This window comes from Tachypleus tridentatus, chromosome 2, assembly GCF_004210375.1.
Source record: "Tachypleus tridentatus isolate NWPU-2018 chromosome 2, ASM421037v1, whole genome shotgun sequence".
In the NCBI taxonomy this organism is placed as follows: Eukaryota; Metazoa; Arthropoda; class Merostomata; order Xiphosura; family Limulidae; genus Tachypleus; species Tachypleus tridentatus.
The window spans coordinates 81,107,757-81,131,478 of NC_134826.1; the positions used below are offsets into that span (position 1 = coordinate 81,107,757).

At 34.5% G+C, this 23,722-nt stretch overlaps 1 protein-coding gene across 3 annotated transcripts in view; it reads left to right on the forward strand.

Moving 5' to 3' along the window:
- LOC143244342 (uncharacterized) overlaps positions 1-23,722 on the forward strand; it is a 67,412-nt gene that overhangs the window by 1,800 nt on the left and 41,890 nt on the right. For all 3 annotated transcript variants that reach the window (XM_076488828.1, XM_076488830.1, XM_076488829.1), the window contains exons 2-7: positions 3,933-4,080; positions 11,742-11,859; positions 12,844-12,909; positions 14,149-14,214; positions 14,686-14,867; positions 22,606-22,682. In XM_076488828.1, coding sequence (XP_076344943.1) covers positions 3,933-4,080; positions 11,742-11,859; positions 12,844-12,909; positions 14,149-14,214; positions 14,686-14,867; positions 22,606-22,682 — 657 coding nt within the window. The remainder of the gene's footprint in view (positions 1-3,932; positions 4,081-11,741; positions 11,860-12,843; positions 12,910-14,148; positions 14,215-14,685; positions 14,868-22,605; positions 22,683-23,722) is intronic.

Here is a 23,722-nt window from a genome sequence, read left to right on the forward strand (position 1 = left end):
TTAAATATAATTTTAAGCATTGAAGTTTAAAAGCATGAAAATGACGTATAATAGTTGTATGTATTTGAGATGTTGTTTGTAAAGTAACTTTTAACCAGGAAAGCTTTCTCTGTGTAATTTTAATTTATTCACTATTCATATCAATTTTTTATGGTAGTGGTAAATATATTTCTTTTAAGTAACTTGTATTTTACAGCAATAGTTTCAATTATACTGTACAAGTATTAAGTTAATATTCACAATTGGTATAGTTATAAAATTTCCTGTGGAGATAGCAAGCTAAAAAACAAAATACTAAGGTTTGAAGGTTAACATGAAGTTACAAATACTTATCTCTACTGTACCTGATACTTGGTTCTTGGCAAGAATATCATATATATACAACATATATTGGTCTTCCAAGGTAGCTGTTGTGCACTTAACACTGACTGAGGAAGGTAAAAATTGAAACCCATATTTATTTTTTAAAGAAGTCATTGATACCCCTCTTAAACGTCGGCAAAATACTGGTTTCCTTGACTGCTGATGGCAACTCATTGCATAAGTCACTCATTCTTTTTAAGAAATAAAACTATGATAAATGGACCCTAGCCTTTCTTTTTCAAATCTTAAACTTGTGTCCTTTGGTCATGTTATCCTCAGAATTACTTTTATTTTAATAGTCTCGTAAATAATCTTGTAAAATTCAATAAGGTCACCTCTTACACGTCTTTTCTCAAGAGAAAATGAGTTGAAACTTTGGCCTACACTTTCAGTATTAATTATCTTCTGAATCCTTTTCAGTAAGTTAATATTTTCTTCAAAGTTAAGGATTAAAAATCTCTACACAGTGTTTCAAGTGAGGCCTAACTAGTGTTTTGTGGAGAAACTTGTGACTTGTAATTAATTTATTTATAACTGCATCCTAAATTTCTATTAACATTATTATTAGCAACAGAACATTACTTTGATGGCTAGAGTGAGTTATTGACCAGTAAACCTTTTTTTTTCTTTTTTTCCCAGTTATGCTATCAGTTAGTTTCCTATCTGCATTATATATTGGGATAATCTGATGCATTATCTTTCATTTACTGCAGTTGAAAGTCATTTGCCAAATATTTGTCCAACTTTGGTCCAAGTAGTTTTATAGCATCTCAAAATTCTCAAAACATATAAAAGTACCTAGTAGATTAATGTTATCAGAAAAGTAAGAAAATACAATGGTACTAACACTGACCATGGAGGCAAACCAAATTCTAGCAAATAATACAGAATGCTGATGAATGAAAAGACTGTTCCATTGCTCTATAACAAGACTGATTCACTAGGATAAGACTTATGGAAGGCAATTGACCAAAAGAATGATGAAATGTTAAGTTCCTCATAAAAATGATTCTATTACCTGGACACAAAGATCTGAGGAAAGAGTATCACTTGGTTGGTTGAAATAAACTATTGCAGCATTGTTATAAGAATGCATAAGAACTACTAATCTCTTCACTATGTTCAAAATCCCTTTTAGCTCCACCTGAAAAACAAAAGTTTCAGAGTATTGATGTAGTTGTCTCATTTTTTATAAGTCCAGATAATATAAAGAACATGACCATCTGTCATTGCTCTCCATAGATGGAGAGAAACATTAAGAGTCTATCGGGAAAGAATCTAATGGAACTTCAAGAGCAGTGTAACCTGTCCAACCATCACTCCACAGCTTGACTAGTTTCCAGCCAGAGTGAAATCTCTTGGATTGGAAAGTACCAAGAGATCCTCCCTTAAGACACCAAATTCTACTTAAGGAACTGTAGGTGATCCATATCTAAAAGAACAAAAGTACTGTGAATGTGTGAAACTTGAGATTTTAACTTGCTACCATTTATAGTAGAAGCTGTAAATGTCTATGATGGAAATCATTTAAGACCCCTCTGTTGACCCGTATGTACTAAAAAGCTGAATGGGGTGTAAGGCTCACTGTTAAAAATGTTAAAGAAAAACTTCTCTTTTTGGCTTGTGACTGAGTGGGAGAAAGAATCAACCAATCAAACAACTAATGTGCGAACAGAAATTTAGGAAACTACTAGACTAGGCTAATAACTTCTAAACAGAATCTTTAACTGAGGAGGGAGAGAAAGCATGGTGATTACCAACAGTTGGCCTAATTGTCTTTGAGGTCCAGTAATGGAAACAGGTTTTTAGCTTAAATTCCTCCTACATAAATAATAATAAAAAAAACAAAAACAAAAACTGGCAACACAACAACAAGGTCTAAAGATTCTGAGGAGGAAAATTCAAACTATGGATGATCATCCACACCAAGAAGATCAGGAGCAATGGCAGTACCACTACTTTTAAAATCATTACAAAAAAAGAAAAAGGGTAAAAAAAAAAAGCAACAACAAACATGGAGCTTCATCAGATTCCACATGATAAAGAAAGTGCAGGGTAACATTTGGGAAAACAAAATTTCTATTCAGTCAAATGATTACAAATGTTAACTACAGTAAGAGAAATTTTAGAAGTTTGAGAAGTATTAACATCATAATGTGAATTTTTAGAAGGACAATAAGAAACCACTGCTAAAATCAGGGGTTTGATTCCCCTTGGTGGACTCAGCAGATAGCTTAATGTAGCTTCGCTACAGGAAATCACAAACACAATAAGAAACCTACTTAATATTAGTAAGAATAAAATGCAAGTTCATAGTCTCAAATAATTTCAAAAACACAACAACAAAAACAACTCTCCATCTTCATGGATCAGAAAAGGCAACATCATTTAAAAGTATGAATAGCCAGTAGAAAATGTGGACAATCTTGTAAGGATGTAGGATATCATCAAGATATGTGTTTATTATGCATAGACAAAATTATATTTAATACTATGCTATGAAGAGATGGAATAAGTTTGAAGTAGGAAAATTATATGTTTTGTGGAACAAATCAACAGTTCCTTATTAATTCACGGATAATAGTGGAAGTGTTTTATCATATTTGAAGTTCACATTTTGTATATTTGTGAGGTCTGTGTTTAATTTCAATTTTGATTTAATATGGTACTCAGAGAGTGGAATAAGGCATGGAAGTAACAGAAAGTAATCCAGTGCTTTCATCTTAGTAATTACCAAGTCTTTTACATACAAGCATATGTGTCCAGCAAGTAATGTTATATTAGTGTGTGTGTATAAAGACGAAAAGTCATCTGTCACCCCAATATCTAGGTTGTTGTGGTGTAAATCAAATTATTCAATATGTTTGGTTGGTTGTCTAGTTGAAACTGTTGGTTACAACTCTGACTCCAGCACATTTTAATTTTGAATATGCTCACAGGCTAACAAAGCCAAAAACAGGAAGACAGTCCAAAATGAAGACCTGAAAGTTCTAATAAAATTCAGTGGCTTTACCATAACATTGATTAATTTGCCAAGTCATACAGTTGACTAAATAGCAATATTTCTTTGAGAATCAGTTTTTATTCACATGTTGAAATCTACAAGAACAAATTTGAATATAAAAATATACAAAGTCAAAATGCTAAGCAAGCAATACTTAAAGATGATAATGTTGCTTTCATGAAATACTAAAAATAAGATAATCATTCTTTGTACATATATTGCTACTAGATTATAATTAATTTTTAGAAAAGATGTTTATAAAACATTTATTGAGATATAATTTTCGGAAGAAAAAGGTAATCATTATTTCCCCATATGTGATGGACATTTAGTTTGTATGCCATATAATTGCTTAGAGCTTACAAATGATATTTAGATTTTTGTTTTTTCACTGTAATGTGTTATTAATATAATGATTAAGACTGTTTGGTAAGAAAAAAACAAATTGATGTTAAGTTTTGAATAAATTTCCTTTTTTGTTGTTTTTGACACAAATCACATCTGTATTTATAAACTATTTACATGAAGTATTTAAATAAATTAATATATTTTGTACTGTTTGCAGTGGTCTATTGTGATTATACTGCTTCTGGGAAACCACTACATTTTATAGAAGATTTTATTCTTCATGAAGTATTACCATTATATGGAAATACGCACACTTCAACATCAGTGACATCACTTCAAACTACACTGTTTCGACATGAATCAAGGTAGGTTGTGAAATGTGCTTGAAATAATACATGTGTGCATGACTTGATGCTTGCACCTATCCTCAGATGTTTACACATGGCATAGTTGCACTTTAGTATACAAACAAGTATGCTACAACCATGCAATAGGAGTATGACACACCTTCATAGTGTAGCTGACTTCCTATATACCGTAGAGTTCCATCTTCACCTCTCAGTTTGGCATTCTTGTGTACAACTGATCTCAGTTTTTTCTCTGAATTTCTCATTCTCATGTGCACCTTTAGTTAACTTTATTATGTTTTAAAAACTTAGTTTGTTGACATTTTATTTCTGTATACTTAGTTTTTGTGGAATATTTTCCTTTTAATTTCCAAATCATGAACTCTCACTGTAAAATCACTACAACAACTTTAGTAGTGAATCCAACCACTGATGATCTATCTTATACTTCTGTGGCTTTGGTATCCACATGCTGCTGAGGAAGTATTTTGGCCATTGTACATTGCGAAATTGGAAGTATCATGCAGCCTACTTTGTTTCCAAAAATGGGTCTTGATATCCCATTCCTAGGTAAATCTGATCAGAATGAAAAGGAGTTGAACAGTCTTTTCCTACTTTTTTCCTTTGCAGTGCAGTCTCTTACCCCTGGCCAGGTATGGTAGCTTGTCAAGTTTTATGTATGAACTGGATTCTTTACAGTAAGTGTCAGTGACATGTTGGTGATAAGTGTTAGCAAACAAATATTGCATGATATTTTTTTTACAATAATATATCTACATGCTTCATTTCTTTGCATTCTCTGTTGGATCCTTTTTCATGTTTGTGTCTACCAGAAACAATTCATGATTTTTCACACAGGTACTATTGAACAAGATGTTATTCTTCTCTTAGGTTGTTTTCCAGGCTGTTTATCAATCCACCCTTCACCTGTTCACCGTAGTTTTTTCTCACATTTTGGGATTTTTGATGACAAAGGCCAATGTCTTGGTTGTGTACCTTTGTATCACTACCTTAGTCTCCAGGCGTTACCTTTGTTTTATTCAGGGAGGTCATTTTTCAATTCCATTATCTACCTATTGGCCTGGGCCTGGCATGGCCAAGCGTGTTAAGGCGTGCGACTCGTAATCTGAGGGTCGCGGGTTCTCATCCAGGTCGTGCCAAACGTGCTCTCCCTTCCAGCCGTGGGGGCATTATAATGCGACGGTCAATCCCACTATTCATTGGTAAAAGAGTAGCTCGAGAGTTGGCGGTGGGTGGTGATGACTAGCTGCCTTCCCTCTAGTCTTACACTGCTAAATTAGGGACGGCTAGCACAGATAGCCCTCGAGTAGCTTTGTGCAAAATTCCAAAACAAACGAACACACCTATTGGCCTGGTGTCTGCACTTTGTCTTCTGTCATGTTGCCAGAGCTTTCATGACAAAAGTATGTAGTTCCATCATCAAATTCCAACAACCCTTTCTCACTAAAACACATTTCCTTCTCCAGGCCCCTCGGTGTGGATTCCTGTATGTGGTGAGGGGACCTCCCAGGGTAGGTTCTGTTCTTTCAGTTTACATCCACCCATGTGTTTGTTGTGCGTGGCAACCCACGAAGAGGAGGAGAGGATCCTGGTGGTTGAGGGGTCCAACCCTAACATACCACTTTGGCCTTGAATTCCTGTAGACGGGCGGCCTTTGGATGGCCCCCTTGGGTCAGTCGGCTGGTCCACTTTGGCTAGAGTCAACCAAGTACCAGTGTTGGAAGTTCTCAACGGGTGTTGTGGACATTGTGTCTGATGCTGGTGTTTGGGTATAGTGCTCACGAAACCCTGGCGTTGGTGCATTGTCTTTGCATGACATTGTAGTGCATCCCCTCGTAGGGCTCCATGGTGGGTGGGGTCAGTGGGTACTGAAATTTTCCTTTTTTACCATGGATCCTCCAATAAAAAATTTAAATAAAATAGTGAAAAAACAGTCAATAGGTAAACAACCATGTCTTGAAGACTCTGAGCAGCAATCTTCAACATCTGTAACACCTATACCCCATTTTCTTATATTTAAGAAAAACATTTAGGGCAAATGTCCCCCTTTTTTATTCAGAAGGGACTAGAGGGACTTGCTGGCTCTCCAAAGTCAGTAAAGAAGCTTCGATCTGGAGATATATTGGTTGAAACTTCCACATCCTAACACAGTGAACTCCTCTTGAATTCAAAGGCAATTGGAGATGTACCTATTGAGGTTATCCCTCATGCTACTTTGAATTCATCACGAGGAGTTATTGTTGAGAGGGACTTGAAGAACGTTCCCGAGTCAGAGATTCTCGCTGGTCTCTCCACTCAAGGAGTTTCTGCAGTGAGGCGCATCTCCACTCGCAAAGACGGAGTTACACTGCTGACAAATATCCTCGTTTTGACATTTACATCACCACATGCACCTGCCACCATCAAGGCAGGTTATCTAATTTGCAGGGTACGGCCGTACATTCTAAAACCCTCTTTAATGTTTCCAATGTCAGAGGTTCGGCCACTCAAAGACATCCTGTCGTGGTTCCCTGACATGTGCTCGTTGTGGTGGCAAGGACCACGATGCCTCTGAGTGTCACACGGGCCCACATTGTGTCAACTGCAATGGTTCCCACCCTTCCTACTTTCGTTCTTGCCCAAAATGGTTGGAGGAAAAAGAGGTGCAGCGTTTGAAAACGACACATAACATTAGTTATCCTGAGGCTCGGAAATTGCTGTTCTCCACTCCACCTCAGACATATGCTGCTGCACTTTGTTCCACAACTACAGTCGGAGTGCAGACAGAATTCTCTGTACCTCCAAGAGAATTGTTTTCAAAATATGTGAAAAGCCTTTTGACCTCCATGGTTAAAAAGGTTGATGAATCGACTTCTACCCCCATCTCTGTTCCTCCCATACAGTCCAACAAATCTCAAGATCCACATCCGTTGGTTTCAAATACAGGCATTTCTTCTAATCTGGATGATATCAAAACACTGATTGCTTCCTACCATCCTGTATGTCTTTCCTTACAAGAAACATTTCTAAAACCTGATGATACAGTCACCATTCGGCAGTTTTCTCTGTACAGAAATGACAGGCTGTGTGATGGATGAGTACATAGAGGGGTGGCACTATTGGTTGATCAGCATGTGTCCATCCTGTCTTCGTCACTCAACACACCCTTGGAGGCTGTAGCCATCCGTGTTTCCTTGGGTCATACCATCAATGTTTGTTCTCTCTACCTGTCCCTTGGAGAGACATATGATCAATCAGACCTTGATGCTGTCGTTGAACAGTGCCGTCTTCATTTCTAATCCTGGGGGACTTTAATGGACATCATCCCCTCTGGGGAAGTGCTGTTATTGATAGGAGGGGTCGCTCTGTAGAGCATATGTTCTCTGATCACAATCTTTCTCTTTTCAATACTGGTTCTTCCACTTATTTTTATGCACTTAGTCAGTCCTTTACTGCTATTGATCTTTTGGTTTGCTCCCCTTCACAATTCTCCCATTTTTCATGGAGGGTTGACAATTATCCACTAGGCAGTGATCATTTTCCTATACTTTTTCGTTCCCCGGTGGAAAATGGATCAGGCAGACTGGTCCACTTTCACTGCTCTCGTAGAACTTGATCCTGCCATCATGAATCAGCCATCAATAGACGACTGTGTGGCAGCAGAACTGACTGTATTATACAAGCAGCAGCTCAGCGTATTCCTAAAACCTTGACACGTTTTCCATGATATCTTCGTCCGTGGTGGAATCCTGCTTGCCACTTGGCACGGAAGACTCAAAAATGGGCCTGGGATACTTTCCGTAGATATCCCACACTTTCGAACTGCATCGCTTTCCAACGGGCCCGTGCACATGCTAGGTGGGTAAGACGTCAAAGCTAGAAGGAATATTGGATTAAGTTCACAACTAGCATATCTTCTACCACCAGTTCCAAGGTCATATGGGACAAGATTCAACAGGTCAGTGGGCACTACAATTCTGTCCCCCTCTCCATCTTACTCTCTGATGTCCAAGAGGTAGCTGATGTCTGGAGCATCGCCAATACTCTAGGTGAAAGCTTTTATCGGGTATCTGGCACTTCTGCTTGTTCCTTCTCCTTCTTGGCCATCAAGACTTGGGCAGAGCGCGCTCACCTCTTTTCTTTCGAACTGACTGTCTCTTTGACTATAATTGTCCCTTTACGCTGGTGGAACTGAAAATGGCCCTTCGTCGATCTGGCAGTACATCTATTGGACTTGATGATGTACACTATGACATGCTGTGCTATCTCTCTCCTGCTTCTCTTGATATTCTTCTAATTGTTTTTCACTGCATCTGGCAGGAGAATGTTTTTCCTGATGCCTGGTGCCAGGATATTTTCTTACCTTTCTCTAAACCTGGGAAGGATCCCAAGAGTCCTTCACACTACCATCCAATTGCTTTGACGAGCTGTCTCTGTAAGACCTTAGAGAGGATGGTTAATGCTCGTCTTGTTTGGTTCCTCGAATCAAACAACCTCCTCTCGCCCACCCAGTGTGGGTTTCGATGACAGCATTCCACCACAGACCACCTAATTCGACTTGAAACATCAATCAGAGAAGCCTTTCTCAAATGCCAACATCTTGTTTCAATATTCTTTGACATTGAGAAGGCTTATGACACAACATGGAGGTATGGCATTTTGCGAGACCTCCATATATATAGGTTACGTGGCCATTTACCTATGTTTATTAACAAATTTTTAATGGACAGGAGATTCCAAGTTCGTGTGGGTTCGACACTTTCCCGTTCTTTTGTACAGGAATTTGAGGTCCCTCAGGGCTGTGTTTTGAGTGTCACACTTTTCAGTATAAAGATAAATGCCATCACTGAACAACTCTCTCTCACTCTTGCAAACAGGCTCTATGTTGACGACTTTTACATCTTGTGTCAGTCGTCGAACATGAGATATATTGAGCGGCAACTACAAACTGCCCTTAATCGTGTACTGAAGTGGACTACAGTGAACGGGTTTAGTTTTTCTTTTTCTAAAACCGTTTGCATGCACTTTTGCCACCAACGAGGTATCCACCCTGATCCTGAACTCCGTATAGGTGAAGTTTTGCTGCCGGTGGTCCCTGAGACCAAGTTCTTGAGGCTTATCTTTGAACGTAAGCTGACCTTTATACCACACTTAAAGCAGCTATGGGTCAAATGCACAAGAGCACTGAACATCCTCCGTGTCTTCTCCACTGCCAGTTGGGGAGCAGATCGATGTTCTATGTCAAAGATATATCATGCTCTTATTCGTTCAAAACTTGACTATGGATCAATGGTCTATGGCTCTGCCAGACCCACGGCCTTAAAGATGCTGGACCCCATTCATCATTAAGGACTTCGACTCTGCACTGGGGCTTTTCGGACCTCCCCGGTTGAGAGCTTATATGTGGAATCTCACGAATCTTCTCTACACCTTCGCCATTTGCAACTGTCTTTACTGTATTCTTTAAAACTTTGCTCCTTACCAAAGCATCCCACTTGGGGATGTGTTTTCCTTCCTCAATGGGCCTTACTTTTTCAAAACAGATGATCTGCCATTGCTCCTTTTGGCCTTCACATCCAGGTGCAATTGGATGAATTGGGTCTGTCCTTGGAAAACATTGCAGAATCCACTGGTCAGCCCATCCCCCCATGGCTTATTACAGTGACCAAATGTGACCTTTCTTTAAGTCATCTGAAAAAGGCAGATACTCCTGATTGGAAGTACCATCTTTTATTTACTGAACATCTTTCGAACAACCTTTCTGTTCCAATTTATACGGATGGTTCAAACACAGGTGACTATGTGGGCTCTGCCATGGTTTGTTGTAGTTCAGTGGTTGCATGCTGTGCAGTACTCTGACTGCATTATTTATACTGACTCCCTTAGTTCTCTGCTGGCCTTGGAATCACTTCACGTTGGCTCACACCGTGTTCTCGCTGATATTCAAAACCAATTGGCCCATTTCTCATTGACATCTACTTCTATCTAGTTTTTCTGGATACCAGGCCATGTTGGTATTTGCGGGAATGCGCTTGCAGACATGGCAGCTAAATCTATCTGCTCTGGCACTATCGCCACTGTGCCTATTCCGTACATGGACTATGGTCCTGCATTCAAGGCTCGGCTTTATTGTCTTTGTTCGTTACATGCTGTAAATTTTTTTTTGTCCACACTGCTTCCTTCTGTGAATCTCATTCTCACATGTTTATACCATGAAATACTTTGTATGCCTTTGATTTTCCACCTATCATTGTTATTGGATGAATTTGTCAACTTATTTGGCTTGCTTGTCAAATTTTCTGAGCCTTTTCTCACCAAGTAGGTCATCTCACCTTCTCCCTTGCTGCCCACCACTTTTTCCCATTAGTAGAAATTGTATAGGCTAGCATGTGAAGCATGCCTTTTTTTTAGCCTACTACTTGCATCATTTGGTCATCTTCTTCTCATCTGACCATTGCTTACTGCTTATCGCCATCCTCCACACATCATTTTGACTATAAGAGAGTAACTTTTTTCTGTTTTTTTGCTATTACGATGGCCCTTTCCACATTTTTTGGAGACTGCTCTGTGAAAAGTGGTGCCTATCCAAGTATACTTTACTATAAATCCATATCAAACAATTGTGTACATCTACAATGCTCATTGAAAAGATGTTGTGGTTCTACAAGATCACTATAGGTTGCCTTGTGGTGTCTTGTTTCATAAATGAGGCCAGAATTAGATTGTAACAACTTCTAGACTATCATGACTATCCAGACTCTTCACCAGATTGTTTCATTTTCTTCCAGTAGAGTACAGGCATCTTTGTTACTTACCAGTTCCTTACTACTGAGGTAGTGGACCATGGAAGCTTCCTCCCGAATTTGGCCTATTCCATTAAGTTGAAAGTAAGGTGGTGGTGTTCTGTTGCTGTATATGGTGAGTACTCTCTTTCTACTCCAGATTGGAAGACAAATATTTGATGCCACCTGGTTTTAAACTGTACAAATCAACCACATGCACAGTTCACCCTTCTGGCTGGTTCTCTTTAGTCCTGCCTCTGCCTGGATGTTGGTTCTTGAACAGTCTGGTGTTGGATGGGATCAGCTAACACAAGTCCTCACACATGTGTCTGATAGGGGTTGTCCTACTGCAGAATAGACAAAAATTCCTGAAGCCACTTGAATTTTGGCTGGAGTTGACTTGCTAAATACAGTTTGCTGCTTTCTAAAGAGCTTCTCTTGGTAACATTTGTCCTTCTCCCACCACTTTTTTACTATGGGATTCTCTCTACTGTATGAGTGGAAGTAAGGTATTGTATCAGAAGTTAACTTTTCCCATGCTGAAAATGTATTTCTGATAAATACTTATACTTATGGTATAGAAGGAGTCAGTGCTGTTGGTGGAGGGTTACATGCTGCAGCAGAGCTATATTGTGTAATCATGAGGGTAGGTGGGAGCATCAAGGTTTGTGAGTGAAAATTGTGCATAAGGAGAGCCTCAGAAGCTGTTGTGTGTGTAGAGGGAAGTATCTATGGGAAATATACTTTCAGTGTAAGAAAATATTAACTTCTATATTTATTTCATTAGAACAGTATCTCTGTAGTTAATGTAATTATTTTTTAGATTACTTCATTTTGTAATTTAGAATAAATACTATGATTGTTGCAATTTAAGTGTTTATTTCTTTTTTTAAATAGGGACATTATTAGGCAGTCTGTGAATGCTGGTGAACAAGATGCAGTGATATTTGTTGGGAATGGTTGTACAGCAGCAGTCCATAAAATTATTAGTGCTTTGAATTTAAAGGAGAGTCCGGTAAAAAAAAAAAAACAAAAAGTGAAAAATAGTTCAATTTTTTAAAAAAACAGAGAGAGAAAAATTACAGATTATTTTATTGCAAAATATATCTACATTTACTGTAATAATTTGAACACTTGTGCTTTGTTTGTAAATGAAGTATTGTACTTGTTTTAATATAGACTACATGATAATTTGATATAAATGTATTCAACATTCCACTGTTTTATACTGTTCCTTAGAGATGAGCAATTATTGGAATTTGATAACTGGTTAATCATTGCAAAGATTAATATCTTTACATTTAACTAATTGAATATTCTCACATGAGATTTGAATTGTTGAAATGATCAAAAATTTTTTGTAAGTTGTGACACTAAGTTGAACTGAAAGCAATTGTAAGAAATCTTAGCTCAAATATCTTTATTACTCAGGAAGTTGTAATAATCTAACACAATAATAAATGAAAACATTAATTTTGATTCATTAATTGTTTTTATTACATTAATAAATTTGTAATTTCAGTTAATTGATTATTTTGTGTGACAAAAGTGATATAATTGCTGCTCACTAGTAATCATTTAAATTCTTTTAATCTTCCATCTCAACTGTTCATTAGTATCTTTGTAGCTGAAACAAAATATATATATAATATTAGAAAATTTATAAGTATGCAAACTATTTATGTAAATTAAGTTATTAATCTTTTTCATCTTGTTTCTCTGTACCATTTGTTAGTTAAATTAAAAATTTAAATGTTTTAAGTCTGAATATTGTTTAGAAAGAAATTATTAATTTTGATTTTGGAGAAACTAATAAAAGTATAACTTTCAAGATTTATACATTGACTGTTGAATCATGACTTGTACTTAGATACAAGAAATTAGTTTTTTGATATTTTATTACTTCAGTTATTAATTATTATTCTTAACTATTAGATAACAGTAAATGCCAATTGGTGTTAATTTGTACAATATTTTCATGGAGAATTTGTTTTCGCAGACTGTATTTTTAGGACCATACGAACATCACTCCAACTTATTGCCATGGCGAGAGATTGGGGCAGAAGTAAGTCCTAATGTCGGGAGCAGTTTCACATCACTTTCAAAGTGAATATAACTACATGTGGAGTTATATATGTTTATTCTGAATGTAAAGTTTTTAATTTCTTTGTCCAAACAAATCTCTACTTAACTAAAACCTAACAAATAGGAATAATATTGTAAAAATCAATTACTTCTTGATTACTGTAATAGTTCAGAAATCTTTGTCATTAACGTTAACCCTGTATTGACTGTAAATTGTAAAATGAAGAATCAGAGTGTCTTCCAACTAGATATTGGAATGTGAAGAAAAAGATGTGCTTTGAGATGCTATTAATTCTTTTGAAACATTATGCACTGAACCAAAAATGTGTAAGTCATTGAATTAGTGACTGCTCATTGCCTTTTTTTCCTTTAGTGCTTATTTTTAATTATTTTGTAAATTGTCTGAAAGATGTAATATAAATTAATTATTTATGATGACAAGAAACCCACTTGAAGTAAAAATGTATCTCAAAATGGCTGGTATGGGTATTAAACCCTTTATTAAAATTAAGTAGAGAACAATGTTTTGACCTGAAGATGACTTAAAAAGGTTGAAACATTGTTCTCTACTTTATTTTAATAAAAGTTTTAATGCCCGTACCAGCCACCTTGAGATACATAAATTAATTATATTTAGCATGAACTTTTAAACTAGTGTATCTATATACTAAAATGCACAGTTTTGGTATGGCTTGGTGGTTAAGATGGTTGACTGTGGGTTTGAATCCCTATCGCTGAACATGTTTACCCTTTCAACTGTGGGGGATGTTGTGATGTGGTTATTAGTCATACAGTTCATTTGTAAAAAGCATCCCAAGAGTTGGCAGTAGGTGGTGTTTACCAGCTGTCTTCACTAGTCTATCACTGTTAAATTAGGAATGGCTGGTACAGGTAACTTTTAAGTAGCTTTGTATGAAATTCAAACCAAACTAAAATGCCCTATTTTAGGCATAATTTTAGAAGGAGTACTTGGAAAATGTTTTATCTTGTAGTCTGATATTTTCAAAGTTAGAAGTAGTTAGTCAAAGTATAAATTGGATATTAGTTGCTATTTTAGGAAGGGTGTGCACAATTAAATCTAGTATTTTGCTAAAATGGAGTATTACAACTAGTATCATAGAATACTAAATAGTCAATAATGTGGTTTTGAATTTTTTGGAAATAGATACATTTAGTATATTTTTTTATTATTACTCAGTGTCTTAATTCTTTATTGTAGGTAATAAGGATAAAAGAAGACTCAGGTGGATACATAGATCTTAATCATTTAGAACATGAACTCAAGGTAGGCAAAATGAAAGAAGGTTTCATAAGGAAAGTCTGAATTTTACATCAAGTAAACTAAGCATTGTTATTTTATTTGTGAGGTTAAACTATTTGTCATTGATTGCTTCTAAATAGTTGAATTTGTCATGTAAGGATCAAATGTTACAATAAAGATATGTTAAAAAAAAATTAAAACTGGGTAGAAAAACCAAAGGGAAGTTTTAGATTTTATATGTTGTATTTTATACAAGACTTGTACAAGAAATTAGTGTAAAAGATTGTTTTGAAGTTTCTTCTGTTTATTTTTCAATGATGATTTTATTTTCATTTATTATTATCTTTAGTAATTAAATCTCTTAGTAAACGTTTTTAGGAAAACTTGAAACCTCAAAAATACAAATAAGATTAAAATTAACCCAGGGTATATTTTTTTTCTGTTGAATATAATTTTCTACTTGTTTTTATTATTATATATAATTATTTATTTCAGAAACACCAAGAAGATGGAAAGTTGTTAATTGGTAGTTTTGCTGCAGCTTCCAATGTCACTGGAATTCTTTCTGATGTTAATACTATATCCTCACTGCTACACAAACATGGAGCACTTGCTTTCTGGGATTATGCTGCTTCAGCCCCATATGTAGACATTGACATGAACCCCGTTGTTTCTGGGTAAATGGAGTCATGGTTTTCTTGTGCATTATTATATAGTTTATCTAAACCATTAACTTAAAGTTTAGATAGCTAAACATTTTTTGTTTTTAAATATATTATTTCAGTTTTGAGGAAACCTCTTGACAATCCATTACTGGTGGAATCATACCTTGCGCCCTCTAGTGGTTCATTGGTAAGAGGAGAACAAAATCCATACTGTACTTCTTTGGAAATTATTGTTTTTTCAGTGTTATGTATGTGAATTGTTGCCTGAACTGAGAGTACAGGTATTAAGGCAAACTAGAGGAAATTCCAAAATACCATTTTTTTTATTTAAAATGTTGACTCATTAACTCTATGCATCTGGTCATGGCTCTATTACACATTACAGATTAGTGTTACATTCAAAGTTCGATTAAAATTTATTATCAGTATTAGTATGAAAGCCTGTCATAAATGATGGGAAACCATTGTTGAATGATTAACAAAAATTATAGAATGTAACTGAAAGAAATTACTGTTACCTTCAAAATGCACCTACTTTTCACTTATTTAATGAGCCTTGAAGTGACTCTAATTATTACATTTTTAGTAAACTAAAGGATGTGCACTATGAACATGATTTGAATAGCACTTTTGAACCTTTTCACTGTATGTCAGAAAATATAAAACATAGTATGGACATTGTGATGCATATTTTGATATCTTTCAAGTGAACAAATGATAAAAAATATTTGGCAGTAATAAACCGTTATTTTCAACGATGTACATTACCTCCACTTGTGCAAATAGCTCTTCACTATCAGCATTGACCTCTGTATATAAAAGATGTTTTTACATGCCACAACTTTGAGCTTCCATTCACCTAACAATCAACTGATTTAAATGAATCTTGTACATAAATTGTCATGTGACAACCCTCCACCAGTAAGGGTGTGATGCACACTCCTGTTACATGTGACTCCCTCTATTCAATTCTCCTGAACTGCCATTTCTCATTTGGCAGTATTTATTTAAAGGCATTTTTGTAGTGCTTTTCAAATTTGTTTGACTTCATGATTTTCATTATTATTCAAAGTGGATTTGTTTTTGTGTGTTTCTTCTTTGTTCTTCTACAGTTAACGACTTTTCAGATAACATACTTTTCCAAGTCTTTCATTTTTTCTCTTTATTAAATAACTGTTTAATTTTAATTTTTAAGCAGTGAATTCTAAAGTTCTGGTTACTACTTCAGTAAAAATAGCCTCTTTTTGCACTTTCTCACAGACTGCAGGTGGGGGTGATTCTTTTCTTTTGGAAATTTGTCATTATTTGAATTCATTTACATCTCCTGATCTTGCCCTTGTTTCTTCTGAATGTAAAAAACTTATTTGGATCAACATGGACTTTGATAGCCTTTTCCTTCACTTGATTTTTCCTCTACCATAGAATCAACTAGGCCTAATACAGCTTTTTTAGACATGATTTATTTTACCCATTTCCCTGATTTTGTATGGTCCCCATTCTTCTTTGTTATATGATGCCTCCTACTCTCAGTATTTGTTTTTTCCCTTTCCATAGATATTAGGGTTCATGTGAGCATTTTGTTTTCTCAGATGGTTGAGGTGCTAGCCTGCCATAAGGCTGAATTTCTATTTCTCAATTCTCAATGGTTAGAGTTGATTTTGCCCATGTGGGAAGCCAGACTCTGATTATCCTGTTCATTTATCCCACACCCAGGAGTTTTCGAGACACTATCTCTCCCTAATTACCTCCATGCTAGCTTGTTTGTCTTTTTTAGCTCTAGCTTTACACACATGGTATCTCCTTTGTTGGGATATCCTGGGGAGAGACACAGCCTTGTCCCAAGTTAGTCTACCATCTACTGATATGCAGGACTTGTGTATGGTCCCTTTTCTACAGCAGTGTGTTTCAGTAATATTCCTGAGACTTTGAAATTCCATGTGGTGTAAATGCAATAACAATCTACCCTTTCTTTTTTAGAGGATTATTTCTCTCTCTCTCTTTGAACCTAGGTATGCTCCTATTAGTATTTCCCATCCAGCTTCTTCCCAACACTTACCTGTTCCTATATCCAGGGGTTCCTCATCTCGTCATTTTATTTGATGCAGATGGACACATCACCAACAGCAGCAGTGACTTCCTGGTGGGATCCAGTTCAGTGTGGGTTTCCATGACTGATTTTGTTTCCCTTTGACAACTTTTTATTACAACTGTTGAGTTATCATAAGGACTCGTCATTGATTTTTTTTTCCCTCCATTAACTCAGATACCCATTTTCTATCCATTGCCTTTGATCCTTACCACCAGTTAGCATCTGTCCAAGGTAGTACATTATTTTCTATTGTAGCATGTCATCAAACCTGTGAATCATCCTTCTTGAGGATTTTTATTCCTGGCTGTTTTTGATATAGAAGAAAACTGGGGGCTGGTGGCCTGTGATAGATTTGTCCCACCTCAGAATTTTGTTGGTTCTACCCTAATTTCTCATGAAGTCTTTTCTCACCTGCAGGTGTTTTTGTTTTTCAGATTTATGAATGAGTAAGGTAGATGTTGTGCTTAACTGCATGTTCTTTCATATCATGCCAGTTGAGATACTGTCTTTGATTCATTCATCATAAAATAAATCAATTTTGCACCCTGCTCTAAGGGTTTGTTTCAGCCCTGTATATTTTTGATGTGTAGTCAGTGCTTTTGCCTGACATTTGCATGCTTAGAGGTTGCATTTCTATTATTACATGGATGACTGACTTCTGTTAGCTCATTCCAAACAGGAGTCCACACATCATGTACATCTGTTGCTTCTGAGGGTACTCATGTGGGTTGGTTTATTAAATTTGAGAAGTTATTCTTTGTATCTACCCAATATCTTGTCCATTTGGGTGTCCTTTTCAACACTTCTCTCAGTTGGACCCTACCTTCTATTCAACTTTGTTCAATGGAGCTTTCAGTTCTCCACACCTTTACTGCTTCCTTTCGTGCAACTCATGAAGTTCTATTGCTTCAGAAGATGTTCTTCAGTTAAGATTTCTGTAATATCCATTAAATTACTCAACACTTCCAGTAAGTTATCAATTAGCATATTTATTGATTTTAATATTAAATACTATACTTTCTATTCTAACTGTGCTATTTGATCCTAGATAGAGATAAGAATAATCTACTTACACAGAGTTTGTGTGAAACACTGGACAGGTGCAACATAGTTATAGACATGGTCTTTCACACTGGAGATTGCTTCACTTTTTATGCTAGGAAGAACTTGTGCAGGTTATCTGTCTGTGATCGCTGCAATAGAGAGTGTAGAAACTGACTTTTCTGGCCCAAAACATTGGTTCTCATATTGAATCATTTTGGTGTTTTTAGGACTTTCCAAATAGTTTCCACAAGTAAATCTGATACTTATTTGGATGATATTTTCAGTCTCATCTTAATTCTTGGAACCAGAAACAAAACCATTTGATCATTGGTTATAGCCTACTTGCTTAAATATCTTTTCACTTTTTAATTTGAATATTACATCAAATTTCCAGTGAATCCTTTTTTTAGTAATTGTGTCAAAGTTAATGTATGAGTTTATCATCTACAGGTTGATGCTATTCTAGTGGATGATAATCTCATGCTCAGTCTTTAATGAGGCTTTCTTAAACATTCTCATGTTTCTGGTTGCATTAGTTTGTAGATATTAAAAATATTTATTTCATTAATGTATCCTTGGTCAACCTTTGTTATATAACTTCTTATTGATTCAGCAAGTGTGCACTACAGTTCTTATTGCATATATGTGTGGCATACATTGTAATATGCTTATTTTCTCATACTTGAAGCATTTAAGTTATGGTGAAATGCCCAAAATGCTACAAATGCTTCACTATTTATGTGAGTAGAGGTAATATATTGTATTGGAAATTATGATTTTCCTATATTGAAAATATATTTCCAATAGGTACTTAACTCCTTTTTTCATTTTTTGTGAAAAATTCAACTGATGGTTTAATAGAATCAAATTCAGGGAGTCATGTTAGGAGACTGTTGTGCTTTTATTGGTGAAAGGTTGTTACGAGATGTTTTGCATACAAGACACATTTGAACCTATATATTATCAGGCATTTGGGTGTTCAAGGTTTATGGGATACAAAAATAAATTTTTCCATATAGAGGGTTGCACTAAACAAAAATGGATATTTGTGACTGGAGGTAATATCTATTCAAAATATGTTTTCAGTATAGGAAAATTGTAACTATGTTTTAAGGCCAAGTAGATAATGTGTTAAAATACTAAAAACATATTTACAAATTAACATTTATTTACCACTTAAAACTTGTTAAACATTGACTCTATAGTGTTAGGCCTATTTGTAGTTTAAATGTATTGTAAAGCTAAGGTAAAACACTACTTAGTGAATTTTATTTTGCTTTTGGCCACAACTCAATGTCATGAGACTTCCACATTAAAATATTTTGCTGTAGTATCACTGAATTTATAAAAAAAAAAAGTAAAAATAAAAAGCAAACCTGTCTAACAAATCAACGTAAATATTGAGCATTGAACATAAACACAATAGTTGGCCTAAGGACAATCAGGTGACAGTTTTGTTGCTAAGCATTACCAAAAAATGGAACGTGAAAATTTTTATAATTAATGATATGCTAATACATTTTTCATGAAAATGTAGTTTATAATTCAAATTTTTATGTTAATTGAGTTTTAATGTTTGAAATTGTAAATAAATATTTGAAAAAATCCTAATTTAAATTTTTCTTGTGCCTCATGACATGTCTCAGTTATGGTTTCTCCTTTTTTAGAATTTTTTAACTTCAGAAATGAGCTGCTGATGCTCAAAGTTAATTTTAAACACATATTAGAAGCAAGAATGTAAAATTTGCATCTCAATTTTCTTGATTTGCTAGGGTATTAATATATTAATAAATGTGTCAAAAGCATGAGAGAAGCCCCCTTCTGCTCTCTCTCTCTAACTTGCAAAATTATTTTACTAATTAATTTTACCTGGTTGATGGACACATTTATAATCAGTAATGAGCAGTTCTTATTTATATAATGTTTATTGCAATTGTATTATTTTAGTGAGCATGAGTGTAAAGATGGACATAGTTTTTTGTGTGTGACAATTGTTATCCTATTCTGAATGGCTAATAAAATATATTTAGAAACCAGGTAAATTACAATAGTTTTTGGGCATTCTCTTCTAGTAACTGATCTGTCTTTTATGATTTGAAGTGCACGTTTGAAAGCTAAATTATTTTTTTTGGATACCCAAAGTTGTGAAATTCAGTGAGGTTTTGGAAAGAATGGCTTTTATTGTTACCCAAGTGCAAACAAGTTCAATTATGCAATGGGATGACAAATTCTTGTTTTTTTATGTATAATGTTTTATTTTTATTTTTTTTACAAAAGGAACTAACTTATAAGAAAAATTAGAAACTAAAATTTATCCTAAATAAACTTCACTAAAGTAAAATGTTTAAAATTTTAAAAGCTCAAGTCTAAACATGAGTGTAAACTTGTACATTTTTCAGCTAATGGGCTGCTTCCCAATTTACCCTGTGCAGGGAATTTTGGTTATTTTGGCTGACCTCATAACCACTGGAACATTTTAGGTATACTGGTAGATATTTCATTTAATCAGAAAACAGTAAATAAAACAAATCTCTTCAGTAACTAGCAAGTCCTTCAGAAGCACTTGTCGCTGCTTGACATTGCCTCTGCATACTCTGGATGAAGATAGTATGTTGTGGGTAATTCTACTCTTCCCAGCTTTTAGAAAGTCATGAACTCAACAGAGTGAGCCAAAACAGCATATGAAAGGTTTATGTTTGGAGATTGAGGAGACTAAACCATTTAAACATTAAATTTCCTCTAACCACATGATGGTCTGTGAGGTTAATGCATATCTTTTTCTAGTACAATTTAGGTAGTTTTGATCCCAATACCCACTAGTTCTGTGTTGCTGCATCAACAAGATCCTAATACAGTACTTTTTGTAATAATGAACTAACTACCATAAGTTTATTATTGATAGATTGGGTTAATAGAAGAACTGTGGGTGTATTTTGTATGTCACAACAGAGCTTCTTTGCTGTCTTGAAAGTGTCTTGGAAGGCCTATATGATCAGGAAGCATTTTTGTCTTGGGTTTGTTGTACTTTTCAGCAATCTCTTTACATTTTCATTGATTCTTTTCTGGTTCTAAGCATAGGAAACAAATGCTTTAAATTACACACCTGATTATAGTGAAGGTAAATAAAGAAATTAAAATCAGTTATAAAAACTTCAGTGATGTTATTATGGATGTTATTTGTTGGGATAACCAACCAGGAAACGTAGCCCTTTTTAACAGTGAAATTAAGACTGATTTTTTTTGTTTTTTATATTGATAAACTGAGATTCAAAAGTTAAAATCAAACAAAAAGAGAGAGCAAATATTTATACATTTCTTAACCAGTTATCAAAGGCATCAGTTTGTTGGACTGGTACTGAGTTTGTGAAGTTATAAATAGTAATGGTTACTATAATTCTGAACTTATTGCATGTACTTTCACAAAGTCTGGCAGCCTAGCTTTTACTAAATGTTACGTCTCTTGTACACAGAAATTAGTTTTTTTTAATAAAGTACTTTTACTAAAGTTTTGCTTGTGAAGTTATGAAAACTTTAATGAGTCCAAGATGATTTTCATTTTAAGAATAAAAATCCTTTTTTTTATCTCACATTTTTTTATATTTCACTTGGTAAAACTATATTTTCTCTTATTTTAGCATAACACTAGCTGTAGTGAAATCGTCAATGAACAGTGAAATGCACAATTAGTATAATTTTTTTTTTCTTAGAATGAATCACTTCACTGAATGAATGGTTTTGTCTTCACAGTTTACATTATTGATATTTTTTGTATTTGTTTCCTTTAATTTTATTAATTTATTGCTGTATTTCATACTAACTTGAGCAGTAATCCTGTCAGTAAATCACAGTGATAGCTCATTAGCACTTACTTTTGCTTTCAAATATGCATTGTAGAACACAAAAATTATATCAGGCATTGAAAATAATGCTTCAAAACCACTATAAATTAACTGGCTTTCTAACTAAACTGTAAATAAGTTAAAAAAAACAACTCCTGTAGCTGCTTGAAGCTGAACATTAATGATCACTCATAGCCATCTAGGGTGGAATTTTCTGCTTCTTCCTGCTAAAAAGAAATAATTGTAATTAGATTCTATCAAACAGAAAACTGCTCTTTCTATTGGTTAAAACACACACACACACATTGAAAATTTATTAAAATATTTCATTTTGAAATTAAGAAATTAATTTTTATATAATAGAAAACACAATTAAAAATTACATTTAAATGCCTATTTTATTCACATGTATTGGTAATAAAGTTTTATTAAGTTTTGAATGTAAGTCGGAGATCATGGACACTAACTGAGTCAATATCATAAAGTTAATATTTATTATCTATTTGTTTGTTTATGCTTGTACTATGCTGTGCTTTGTAATCTTTCATATGAGAAATAGTATGTTGTCATTGAACTATAAACTAGAAGCATCACAATCTGACATAAGATTTGTATTTTAATGTAATGTGAAATTTAAGTAATTTAGAAATAGTTAGGGGGTACATGAAGTGTTGAAAACTTTAAGTGTTGATTCACAAAATTATTTTCCTTGGACTGTTTTATTCATGTCCTTACTATATATAATCATTTGCACTAAAAATACAAATGTGATTTATAGGCTTCATGAAGGATTAGTGTACAAAGATGCCATTTTTATTTCTCCACATAAATTTGTCGGTGGTCCTGATACCCCTGGTGAGTTTTATTATGTGTTCTATTTTATTATAGATCAATTTTGTGCTATTATGTATTGAAGTTTGTTTTGTTTTTCAATAAATGTACATGAATTTGTATGCAGAATTAAAATATTTGTATTTTTTAGGTAATATTCTTGTTGCATATATATATATATGTTGTTGGTGCTTTAAAACTACATTGAATTTGTTTCGTGTTTTTCTATTTTTTGATTAACAGAATAGTTGGGCCAGGTTTGGCTTGATAGCACAGCAGATTGTTGATTCGAGTGTCTGTGATTCACATTCTGTTATCTCAAAAATAATTGCTCTTTTGGGTTCTTGGGTAAATTATAGAGTAATGCTCAACTTCCAATATTCAATTAAGAAAGCCCAAATGTTTGTGAGTATGCTGTTCACTAGCTGCCATTCCTCTGGTCTACAAGTCCATAATTAGGGATTGCTAGCCCAGATAACTCTAATATTGCTGCCCCCACTGGTGTGGACTTAAAACACTAGAAATTGGGTTTTGATACCTGTGGTGAGCAGAGCACAAATTGTATATAATTGTGTAGCTTTTTACTTTACTTCAAACAAACATGCAAACTCATATGGCTTTGAGTATAAACCAAAAATAGAAAGTAAAGAATTGACATTTTGACACCCAGCTGTTGTCAGTTAGTAATAATTTGATAGTTGTTTTTTCGAGATCTGGCATTAACTTCAGAAGCGTTAAGACATGTTTATTGTGATATAATCACATGCAGTATTATCAGAAGAGGTTTTGAAACTTCATGAGCAAAACTTAAAATGAAAGTGAAGCTTAATGCATGCATAAAGTCTAGTACATCTTTCTGATTAATAAAAAGTCACTACATCAGGTTGATCTGGTTGGTTTCAGACTAGTTTTTTTGTATTTCACAAGTTTTATGTTGCATAAGTTTTCAGATATTTTGCTAAAGTATTTTGAATTGGGAATTCTATAAACATTAAGTTTTTTAAACACAATCCATTACAAGCACCAATACCTTCATTTAAGTTTAAACATTGATTATTTTTTTA